Source organism: Stenella coeruleoalba (genome assembly GCF_951394435.1).
Source record: "Stenella coeruleoalba genome assembly, chromosome: 19".
NCBI lineage: Eukaryota > Metazoa > Chordata > Mammalia > Artiodactyla > Delphinidae > Stenella > Stenella coeruleoalba.
The window spans coordinates 32,145,487-32,157,780 of NC_137165.1; the positions used below are offsets into that span (position 1 = coordinate 32,145,487).

A 12,294-nucleotide genomic window follows, 5' to 3' on the forward strand; every position below is an offset into this window, starting at 1 on the left:
TTTGGGGTGATCATATGGTTTTTACTTTTCAGTTTGTTAGTATGATGTATCACACTGATTGTTTTGCCTATATCGAATAATCCTTGCATCCCTGGGATAAATCCCACTTGATCATGGTGTATGATCCTTCTAATGTGTTGTTGGATTCTGTTTGCTGGTATTTTGTTGAGGATTGTTGCATCTGTGTTCATCAGTGATATTGGCCTGTAGTTTTCATTCTTTGTGACATCTTTGTCTGGTTTTGGTATCAGGGTGATGGTGGCCTCATAGAATGAGTTTGGGAGTGTTCCTTCCTCTGCAGTTTTTTGGAAGAGTTTGAAGAGGTTGGGTGTTAGCTCTACTCTAAATGTTTGATAGAATTCATCTGTGAAGGCATCTGGTCCTGGACTTCTGTTTGTTGGAAGATTTTTAATCACAGTTTCAATTTCATTACTTGTGATTGATCTGTTCATATTTTCTGTTTCTTCCAGGTTCAGTCTTGGAAGGTTATACCTTTCTAAGAATTTGTCCATTTCTTCCAGGTTGTCCATTTTATTGGCATAGAGTTGCTTGTAGTAGTCTCTTAGGATGCTTTGTATTTCTGTGGTGTCTGTTCTCCTTTTCCATTTCTAATTTTATTGATTTGAGCCCTCTCCCTCTTTTTCGTGATGAATCTGGGTAATGGTTTATCAATTTTGTTTATCTTCTCAAAGAACCAGCTTTTAGTTTTATTGATCTTTGCTATTGTTTTCTTTGTTTCTGTTTCATTGATTTCTTTCCTTCTGCTAACTTTGGGTTTTGTTTGTTCTTCTTTCTCTAATTCCTTTAGTATGGTTAGATTGTTTGAGATTTTTCCTGTTTCTTGAGATAGGCTTGTATTGGTATAAACTTCCCTCTTAGAACTGCTTTTGCCGCATCCCATAGGTTTTGGATCATCGTGTTTTCACTGTCATTTGTCTCTAGGTATTTTTTGATTTCCTCTCTGATTTCTTCAGTGATCTCTTGGTTATTTAGCAACATGTTATTTAGCCTCCATGTGTTTGTGTTTTTTACGTTTTTTTCCCCTGTAATTGATTTCTAATCTCATAGGGTTGTGGTCAGAAAAGATGTTTGATATGATTTCAGTTTTCTTAAATTTACTGAGGCTTGATTTGTGACCCAAAATGTGATCTATCCTGGAGAATGTTACGTGCACACTTGAGAAGAAAGTGTAATCTGCTGTTTTTGGATGGAATGTCCTATAAATATCAATTAAATCTATCTGGTCTGTTGTGTCATTTAAAGCTTGTGTTTCCTTATTAATTTTCTGTTCAGATGATCTGTCCATTGGTGTAAGTGAGGTGTCAAAGTGCCCCACTATTATTGTGTTACTGTCGATTTCCTCTTTTATGGCTGTTAGCAGTTGCCTTATGTATTGAGGTGCTCCTATATTGGGTGCATATATATTTATAATTGTTATATCTTCTTGGATTGATCCCTTGATCATTATGTAGTGTCTTTCCTTGTCTCTTGTAACATTCTTTATTTTAAAGTCTGTTTTATCTGGTATGAGTATTGCTATTCCAGCTTTCTTTTGATTTCCATTTGCATGGAATATCTTTTTCCACCCCCTCACTTTCAGTCTGTATGTGTCCCTAGGTCTGAAGTGGGTCTCTTGTAGACAGCATATATATGGGTCTTGTTTTGGTATCCATTCAGCGAGCCTGTGTCTTTTGGTTGGAGCATTTAATCCATTCATGTTTAAAGTAATTATCGATATGTATGTTCCTGTTACCATTTTCTTAATTGTTATGGGTTTGTTTGTGTAGGTCCTTTTCTTCTCTTGTGTTTCTCACTTGGAGAAGTTTCCTTTAGCGTTTGTTGCATAGCTGGTTTGGTGGTGCTGAATTCTCTTAGCTTTTGCTTGTCTGTAAAGCTTTTCATTTCTCTGTCGAATCTGAATGAGATCCTTGCCAGATAGAGTAATCTTGGTTGTAGGCTCTTCTCTTTCATCACAGTCATGCCACTCCCTTTTGGCTTGTAGAGTTTCTGCTGAGAAATCAGCTGTTAACCTTATGCGAGTTCCCTTGTATGTTATTTTTCGTTTTTCCCTTGCTGCTTTCAATAATTTTTCTTTGTCTTTAATTTTTACCAGTTTGATTGCTATGTGTCTTGGTGTGTCTGTCCTTGGGTTTGTCCTGTATGGGACTCTGAGCTTCCTGGACTTGGGTGGCTATTTCCTTTCCCACGTTAGGGAAGTTTTCGACTATTATCTCTTCAAATATTTTCTCGGGTCCTTTCTCTCTCTCTCTCCTTCTGGGACCCCTATAATGCGAATGTTTTTGTGTTTAATGTTGTCCCAGAGGTCTCTTAGGCTGTCTTCATTTCTTTTCATTCTTGTTTCTTTTTCTGTTCCATGGCAGTGAATTCCATCATTCTGTCTTCCAGTTCACTTATCCGTTCTTCTGCCTCAGTTATTCTGCTATTGATTCCTTCTAGTGTGTTTTTCATTTCAGTTATTGTATTGTTCATATCTGTTTGTTTGTTCTTTAATTCTTCTAGGTCTTTGTTAAACATTTCTTGCATCTTCTTGATCTTTGCCTCCATTCTTTTTCTGAGGTCCTGGATCATCTTCACTATCATTATTCTGAATTCTTTTTCTGGAAGGTTGCCTATCTCCACTTCATTTAGTTGTTTTTCTGGGGTTTTATCTTGTTCCTTCATCTGGTACATAGCCCTCTGCCTTTTCATCTTGTCCATCTTTCCGTGAATGTGGTTGTTGTTCCACAGGCTGCAGGACTGTAGTTCTTCTTGCTTCTGCTCTAATTATCGCATTTTAGAATAGTGAAAATTACCTATACCCTTGAAAGGAGATGTAGCATAATATAATGTGAAGAATACTGTATTTAAGTCAGAAGACCTATGTTTAGGACTTGCCTCATCATACATTAGCTCTTTGACTTGAGAAAGCTATCTGATTTATTTGAATCTCAGTTTTGAGCTTTTAATGAAGTACCTGGCTCTCAAAACTCATAGGCTTATTTGAGGTTTTATTATGAAAGCATTTTGGAAATTCTCAAGCACAAATACAATATTATTGTTAATATTGCTATTTATTGACCAGAAATGTTTATACTTAATTAAAATGACTATTTAAGTTGTATCATTAGTTCTTTTTTTTTTTGGCTGCACCGCGCAGCTTGTGGAGTTTTAGTTCCCCAACCAGGGATCAAACCCAGGCCCTTGGCAGTGAGAGCACAGAGTCCTAACCACTGGACTGCCAGGGAATTCCCTGTATCATTAGTTTTAAGATGAATTGGTAGAGGGGACTTCCCTGGTGGCGCAGTGGTTAAGAATCTGCCTGCCAATGCAGGAGACACTGGTTTGAGCCCTGGTCTGGGAAGATCCCACATGTCGCAGAGCAACTAAGCCCGTGTGCCACAACTACTGAGCCTGCGCTCTAGAGCCCATGAGCCACAACTACTGAGCCCATGTGCCACAACTACTAAAGCCCACACACCTAGAGCCTGTGCTCTGCAACAAGAGAAGCCACCGCGATGAGAAGCACGTGCACACAGCAAAGAGTAGCCCCCACTCGCCGCAACTTGAGAAAACCTGCGCGGAGCAATGAAAACCCAACGCAGCCAAAAATTAATTAATTAATTGATTAAGAAAAAAAGATCAATTGGTAGAGAAGTTATAGTGACAGTTGAATAAATATAAACCTCTGCTTATAGCAGTCTTTGTAGTAGAACATATAATTTTTCATCGTTAGTGCTCTACAGTGAAACTTATTTAGTGCTCTAAACTTATTTCATTGCTTTTACTGTTCTTGTCTTTATCCTTTGGTTTTTTGGTTCTTAGGTCTGTTGGGAGAACGTTTTGCACAATGGATGGGCGTGGAAGCCCAGTTCACATTCATCCTTCCTCAGCAGTAAGTACCTTGTTTTTAATAAAAGGAAGAAATTTCTTCCTTTTGTAAAGGAAGGTGTAGGAATTTCTTCCTTTTGTAAAGGTATAGGAATAAATAATATACAGATGTCTTCTACTTTTCTCTTTTGAGGATAAGTTTAGCATATATCTATATTACATAAAGGTATTGGTTGGCCTATGCCTTCTGTTTGAAGAATATAGAAATTAATTCAGAAGAGTTTGGGCTGTTGGTATTTGGTTGGTCTAATGTGCAATAAGGCAGGTTATTGAATTATCATCCTTAAATGAATTCTTTTGTGTAGCTTCATGAACAGGAAACCAAACTTGAATGGATCATTTTCCATGAGGTATTAGTTACCACCAAAGTCTACGCAAGAATTGTGTGTCCAATCCGTTATGAATGGGTGAGAGACTTGTTACCCAAGTTGCATGAATTTAATGCACATGATTTGAGCAGTGTGGCCCGACGTGAAATGAGAGAAGATGCAAGAAGGAGGTGGACCAATAAGGAAAATGTAAAGCATCTAAAGGGTGAGTGAATCGCTTGTTCTAGAGCATAAGTGTCCAAATTCTCATATAATTACAGAAAAACTGTTACAGAGCTTAGATTCTGGCTCTGTCTCCTCAGAAAAGCAAAGAGTTGTCATGAGTCTCAGACTTACTTTGACTTCCTTCTTTCCTTCCAGTTAATCATGTTTTCCTTAACCCCTCTGTTCAACAACATTATTATTATTATTATTTTAATTATTATTATTATTATTTTTTGCATTTCTCGGGCCTCTCACTTGTTGTGGCCTCTCCCGTTGCGGAGTATAGGCTCCGGACGCGCAGGGCCAGTGGCCACGGCTCACGAGCCTAGCCGCTCCATGGCATGTGGGATCTTCCTGGACCGGGGCACGAACCCGTGTCCCCTGCATTGGCAGGCAGACTCTCAACCACTGCGCCACCAGGGAAGCCCCAACAACATTATTAATAACAATATCTATAGAACTTTTTTGCCACATGCTAACAAGTTGCATTACCCCATTAAATATTCACAATAACTCGGTGAAGTAACTGCATATCCCTACTTTATAGATGAGGAAATACTTAGCAGTATACAATAATTTGCTGAAAATCGCAAAGCTAATATTTGGTGAATCTGGATTTTGAATCCAAGGAATTTGACTCTGTGGCCTCTACTCTTAACTATTATGCCATATTGCTTCCCAGTAGTGCTTTACTATTTTTATTTTGTTTATAAAATTTTGTGAATTATTACTGCAGAACATCCTTTTTTTTTTTTCAGGAGATTTTTCCTTGAAATGTTAGGTCCCTAGTTGTGAGGCATAAACTGTTGTGGTACTGAACTAGGATAGAAAGCTTAATTCTCAGCTCACAAATAAAAAGAGCTTTTCAGTAAAGCTTTTTGAGGCTGATTGATGGAGCAAATTGTATTATCCTTATTTAACATCACTGAGAAATAGAATGGTGGGGAATTTTGCCCAAGGTCATTGGAAATGTTAACTACTCTGTTTTGTTGTAGTGTATAACCACACTACATGTTTGACTTAGGGTCAATTTTTCTGACTCCTCAGACCTCTATGCTCTTATTTTATTTATTTATTCATTCATTCATTTGGCTGCCCCAGGTCTTAGTTGTGGCACGCAGGATCTTTTTAGTTGCAGCATGTGGGATCTAGTTCCCTGATCAGGGATTGAACCCTGGCCCCCTGCACTGGGTGTGCAGTCTTAGCCACTGGACCACTTGGGAAGTCCTTTTATGCTCTTATTTTTATCCATCAATTATATCATTTCTTTTGAAAGGGCAAAATTTAATTTCCTTCTTTTCCCCTTAACATTAAAAAATCAGAGCATCTCTTTCTCTTAACGTTTCTAATACTGAAACTCAAAACTAAAATTTTATTGGATTAATTTGTAATGTTTTCAGATGGAATACCAAAAGAAGTCCTAAAGAAAATGCAAAGAAGAAATGATGATAAATCCATATCAGACGCACGTGCTCGTTTCCTTGAGAGAAAGCAGCAGAGGTCCCAGGATCACAGTGACACCCTGAAGGAAACAGGCTAAGCAGTGAACCCTCCAATTCAGGAAGTAGGAAAAGCAGCCAGAAAATGTGCTTCTGCTTTGCCATTTATGTCAGACAGCACTACCAAGAGGAAGTGGTCAGCAGCTGTTTTTAGCATACGAGTTAAAAGCAAATCAAAGCTCATCAGTACCAATAAATGGAATTTTCAAAGAAAAGATTGAGCTGCCATAGTCATAGGAAATGATATATGAAACCAATGAGAGACAATATATGTGATATTTTCCTCACTTCAATTTTGCTGGCCTTAACTGGTATCAAATGCTGTCAGTGAGATATTTTCAAAGAACATTGAATTGTATTTAATCAGCGTGTATTCCATTTGCATTGAAGCATTAAAAATTATTTTCCTTAAATCTCTTTAAGGCCTTCTTGTTGCTATTAGAATAGTATTATATCAGGTTATCAGGTATGTGACCATTTCCTTCTGAAGGCTGAACATAAAAGAGGTTTTTACTGAGCAATACTTAGATGTCTAACCGTTTAATTGCTACAGAGCTTTATAGATACTTAGAGAAAAGACTTAATCAATTAGTAAATAAGAAAATTGCCTATGGCAAGATTCTTTGTTGAATTAATATTAATCCTTAAGTTGATTTTTCTGGGATTATACAAATTCCTTTTTATATAAAAGTATATTGTTTAAAACAGTAGCTATAGCCATTAACCAAAGGACAGATGATATATATATGTTCTTTTTTTAGCTGTCCCTACATACTTGTATCAGCACCATGTATGTAGGTGTGACAGTGTTTCAAACAGCCCTTCCACCTGGCCTACTCTCTTGCCTCCAGCTGCTTGGGTAGGACCATTTAAACATCTATTACGCTGATCTTGAAATGGGATTTTCAAAGCAGCCAACACTGCATCACCAGTGTTTCAAATTGGAACCTTGAGGCTAGTTAGTATCACACTCAGGCCACACTCAGCACTTGTCCACTCTGTTGTTTACTGCCTTGTATTCTAGTTATTTGTGTATTTGTCTGTCTCCCCCACTAGATTATACGCTCCTTGTGGGCAGGGACTGTGTCTTTTTCATCTTTGTATCTTTCATGGCACCTAGCACAGTGCTTTGCACATAGTAGTCAATGTTTGTTAAATAAAGCTATTAGTGTCGTTCAAATTCAAAAGGCAGTATAATGTGTGTTTTTAGATATTTTCTGTAAAATTTAAGAATGTAAAATTTTAATAGATAACTCACTCTTTCGCAGTTACTTCCTTTGGCATCTAAACAATTTTCTGTTCAATATTAGAAACTTGAAGTCTTTATTGAAAAATCACATGAGGACCCAAACCCATGTTTGTTCTTGAAGTAAGGTGAGTGGTGATGGTTTCTTGGAACATTCCTAGCATTGTTAATTTGTTCTTCTAACCTTCAGTGCTCAAGACACTGTTTCAGCACATTAGTCCTATCAGTTTCTCTTCCCAGGTATGTATCAGTGCATTTCCTTAGACGTGGTGGGGGTGTATGTGGATTCTTGGAATTACAGCTCTTTTATTTCAGTAAGATTTTATTAAGCACACATTCTAAATCTATAGTCTATATCTATAATTTCATCAGTTTTCCCAATCATGTCCTTTATAGCATTTTCCCCCAGTTCAGGATCCAGTCAAGAATCGTGTATTGTATTTAATCTCCTTTAATCTAGAAGAGGTCTTCTGTCTTTGTCTTTCGCATTTAACATTTTTTAAAATTGAAGTGTAGGGAATTTGGGATTAACAGACACACACTACTATATATAAAGTAGGTAAACAATAAGGACCTGCTGTATAGCACAGGGAACTATATTCAGTATCTTATAATAACCTATAATGGAAAAGAATGTGAAAAAGAATATATATGTATGTATATATAGTTGAATTACTTTGCTGTACACCTGAAACATTGTAAATCAACTATACTTCAATTAAAAAATAATTTAAAAAGTAAACTGGAGTAAATTGACCTACAACACTGTGTTATTTCCAGGTGCACAACACAGTGATTTGATATTTCTATACATTGCCAAATGATCATCACAATAAGTCTAGTTACTATCTGTCACCATACATAGATATTACAATATTATTGACTGTATTCCCCATGCTGTACATTTCATCCCGATGACTCATTTATTTTGTACCTCTGAAGGTACAGACCTGAAGAGTGTACCTCTTGGTCTCCCTCACCTATTTCACTCATCCCCCTACTCCTCCTTCTCCTCTGGCAGCCACCTGTTTTTTCTCTGTATCTATGACTCTTTCTGTTTTATGTTTGTTCATTTGTTTTATTTTTCAGATTCCACATATAAGTAAAATCATATGGTATTTGTCGTTCTCTGACTTATTTCACTTAGCATAATACCCTCTAGGTCCATTCATGTTGTTGCAAATGGAAAGGTTTCTTTTTTTTTTTTTATGGCTAATACTCCATTGTAAATATATATACCACATCTTCTTAATCCATTCATCCATCAATAGATACTTAGGTTGCTTCCATATCTTGGCTATTATAAACAATGCTGCAATGAACATAGGGTTGCATATAGTTTTTCAAATTAGTGTTTTCTTCAGAAAAATACCCAGAAGTGGAATTGCTAGGTGTATGGCAGTTCTATTTTTAATTTATTGAGGAACCTCCATCCTGTTTTCCATAGTGGCTGTACCAACTTACATTCCCACCAACAGTGTACAAGGGTTCCCTTTTCTCCATGTCCTTGCCTACATGTATTTTTTGTCTTTCACATTTAACATTTGAATAACAGTTTTGACATTTTTTAATAATACAGGTTAGTTATTTTATAGTATATCCTCAATTTGGATTTCTCTAATGTTTTCCTCATGGTTTTGCATTTGTGACTGGAATACTGAATAAGTGATACAGTGTCTTTCCCAAGGCATTAAATCTGGAGGTACATGGTATTTGCCCCTTATTGCTGATATTAATTTTGATTAATTGGTTAGGGTGTTTTTGATTTCTTCAGTCTAGTTACTCTCTTTTTTATTATTATTAATTAATTTATTTTTGGCTGCGTTGGGTCTTTGTTGCTGCACTCAGGCCCTCTCTAGTTGTGGTGAGTGGGGGGGGGGCATTCGTCGTTGCAGTGCACAGGCCTCTCATTGTGGTGGCTTCTCTTGTTGTGGAGCACGGGCTCTAGGTGCGTGGGCTTCAGTAGTTGTGGCACGCGGGCTCAGTAGTTGTGGCACACAGGCTTAGTGGCTCCATGGCATGTGGGATCTTCCTGGACCAGGCCTCGAACCTGTGTCCCCTGCATTGGCGAGCGGATTCTTAACAACTATGCCACAAGGGAAGTCCCAAGTCTAGTTATTCTTATAATTAATAAGTAATTTGTGGGAGGGATACTTTGAGATTATGTGAAATAGCCTGTTCCTTATAAATTATTACCCTCTGTTTTTATCATCAACTGATGATTCTTGCCTGAATCAGTTTATTCTTATGGTTGCAAAATGGTGCTTTTTTTTTTTCCTATACAGGTGATCCTTGAACAACATGGGTTTGAACTGCGTGGGTCCAGTTATATGTTTTTTATTTTTTTCAATGAATACGTAGTATAGTATTGTACTACATGATCTGTGGTTGATTGAATCTGAGGATGCAAAACCATTGATATGGAGGTCTGACTGTAAAGTTATACGACGATTTTCGAATACTGGGAGGGTGGGCACCCCTAAACACCGAGTTGTTGAAGGGTCAACTGTATTTATTTGTTGACATTATATTGTAAGGAAGAGTTTTCCTCGAAGAAGAATTTCCAATAAACACTTGGTTGCTAGGAACAGCATAAATCAAGACAGAGAATTAGAAAGCCCAGGGGGTATTTGAGAGGGGTGGCAAACAGTCTAGTTTATTTGGTGCATTGAGCATAAATAGAATAATAGGTTGAAAATATTGGTTGAGGACAGATTATGGAAGGCTTTGAAAGCCAAACTATGGAATTTGGACTTACTTTGTACTATATATGAATTTGTTGGAGGGGAATGTCATCATTACATTTCTAAGGTAATTGTGACAATGGTATTTTTTTGTTTTTTTAATAAATTTATTTTATTTACTTATTTTTGGCTGTGGTGGGTCTTCGCTGCTGCGCGCGGGCTTTCTATAGTTGCGGCGAGCGGGGGCTACTCTTCGTTGCAGTGTGCGGGCTTCTCATTGCGGAGCACGGGCTCTAGGCACACGGGCTTCAGTAGTTGCAGCACGCGGGCTCAGTAGTTGTGGCTCATGGGCTCTAGAGCACAGGCTTAGTAGTTGGGGCACACGGGCACACGGGCTCAGTAGTTGTGGCTCACGGGCTCTAGAGCACAGGCTCAGTAGTTGTGGCGCATGGGCTTAGTTGCTCCACGGCATGTGGGATCTTCCCGGACCAGGGATCGAACCTGTGTCCCCTGCATTGGCAGGCGGATTCTCAACCACTGCGCCACGAGGGAAGCCCTGTGACAATGGTGTTGATAAGAAGAATTGATTTCTACTGAGAGGGCTGTGAGAAAAGTAGTATGGGAGGAATACTGGATCCAGTTAAGAAGGAGAAGGAGTCTTGGAGGAAAAGGTAGTGATTATGGAAAAGTCTGTTCTTAAAAGAATGATTCACCTTTAAATTACCAAATGAAACAAAAAGAAACAAATGAAGATGAATGTTATCACAGAAAAATGGTCAAAAGACATGGTCAGTCATTTTATAAAAGGAAACATTGAATGGTCAATAAATAAAATACTGAATCTTACTAGTAATTCGGGTAATGCAGTTGAAAATAAGTGAGATGCCATTCTTTTCCATCAGATTGGCAACAATTAATATATGCCTAAAAAGTGTTGTCATAGGATAAATTGCTCTTATTTTAGAGAACATTTTGGCAATATCTAGTAAAAGTGAAGATGTACACAACCTGTGACCCAGCAAGCCCAACTTTAAATTTATATCCTAGGAACTCTCTGAGAGTATATAAAATACTCTGTTTCTAGTAAAATTTGACTCCTATAGATTTAGAATCAGTTTGATGATTTATGTTACATACAGCATTTATAAAAATGTTATATACTTCATTGTTTCTAGCAGTAAAAAATTGAAAATTATATACATAGCTATCAATAGGGAAATGAAACTGAGATATGTTATTATGGTCGAATTCTTTACATCAGTGAAAGCGATTTTTGAGACTCCTGTTGCCTACTCTGCAGAACAGATGAACCACTTTACATTCCTAACAGCAATGTTGTAAAGTACCTGTCTTACTGTACTGTACTGTCTTACCTGTCTTGTGGTCCCTCAAAAATGTTTTCGTAATTATAGACAAAAAAGTGCCTCATTATTATGTTAATTTACATATTTAGATATTCAGCTCTTTTTCCTTAAATTGTCTACAAGAAATGAAATTAATGAAATTAACTGATTTGAATTTGATAGGGCCAGATAGTATTTTAGACTTTCAAGGCATACAGTCTCTGTTGCAGATACTGTGCTGTTGTAGTATAAAAGTAGCCATAGACAGTACATAAACAAATGGATATGGATGTGTTCCAATAAAACTTTATGGACAATGAAATTTGAATTTCATATAATTTTCACATGTCAGGAAATATTCTTTTTTTTTTTTTTTGCGGTACGCGGGCCTCTCACTGCTGTGGCCTCTACCATTGCGGAGCACAGGCTCCGGACGCGCAGGCTCAGCGGCCATGGCTCACGGGCCCAGCCGCTCCGCGGCATGTGGGATCTTCCCGGACCGGGGCACGAACCTGTGTCCCCTGCATCGGCAGGCGGACTCTCAACCACTGCGCCACCAGGGGAGCCCCAGGAAATATTCTTTTGATTTTATTTTTCACCACTTGCACTTTATTCCAGAAAAGCTACTTTTCACGAACCCATTCTAATTCAAATTATTTCAATTGAAAGAAAAGATCTTAATTTCAAGAAATACTGAATTTTTTTGGTTTTTACTTTTTCTTTTATTTATTTATGCATGCATGCATGCATGCCACGCCACGAAGCTTGTGGGATCTTAGTTTCCTGACCAGGGATCGAACCCGGGGCACAGGAGCGAAAGCACCGAGTCCTAACCACTGGACCGCCAGGGAATTCCCAACTTTTTCTTTTCTTTATAGCAGAGCTGACAGGATTGAACATGTCAGGAATCAAAAAATGTAATTTGTAATCTGTATTCTCGCAAAGATTTTCAAAGTAACCTGTATTACTTGTTCGCTGCTCCTTTAACCTGAAAATATGAATAATATAAAACTCTTGTGGGGACTTCCCTGGTGGCACAGTGGTTAAGAATCTGCCTGCCAATGCAGGGGACATGGGTTTGAGCCCTGGTCCGGGAAGATC

The 12,294-nt window shown here is 37.9% G+C and overlaps 1 protein-coding gene across 2 annotated transcripts in view; it reads left to right on the forward strand.

Annotated features, from left to right (window-relative positions):
* DHX40 (DEAH-box helicase 40) overlaps positions 1–7,583 on the forward strand; it is a 53,043-nt gene extending 45,460 nt beyond the window's left edge. For both annotated transcript variants that reach the window (XM_079906123.1, XM_079906122.1), the window contains exons 16-18: positions 3,823–3,892; positions 4,194–4,422; positions 5,822–7,583. In XM_079906123.1, coding sequence (XP_079762249.1) covers positions 3,823–3,892; positions 4,194–4,422; positions 5,822–5,961 — 439 coding nt within the window. In that variant the 3' untranslated portion in view covers positions 5,962–7,583. The remainder of the gene's footprint in view (positions 1–3,822; positions 3,893–4,193; positions 4,423–5,821) is intronic.
* Positions 7,584–12,294: the final 4,711 nt, after the last annotated feature.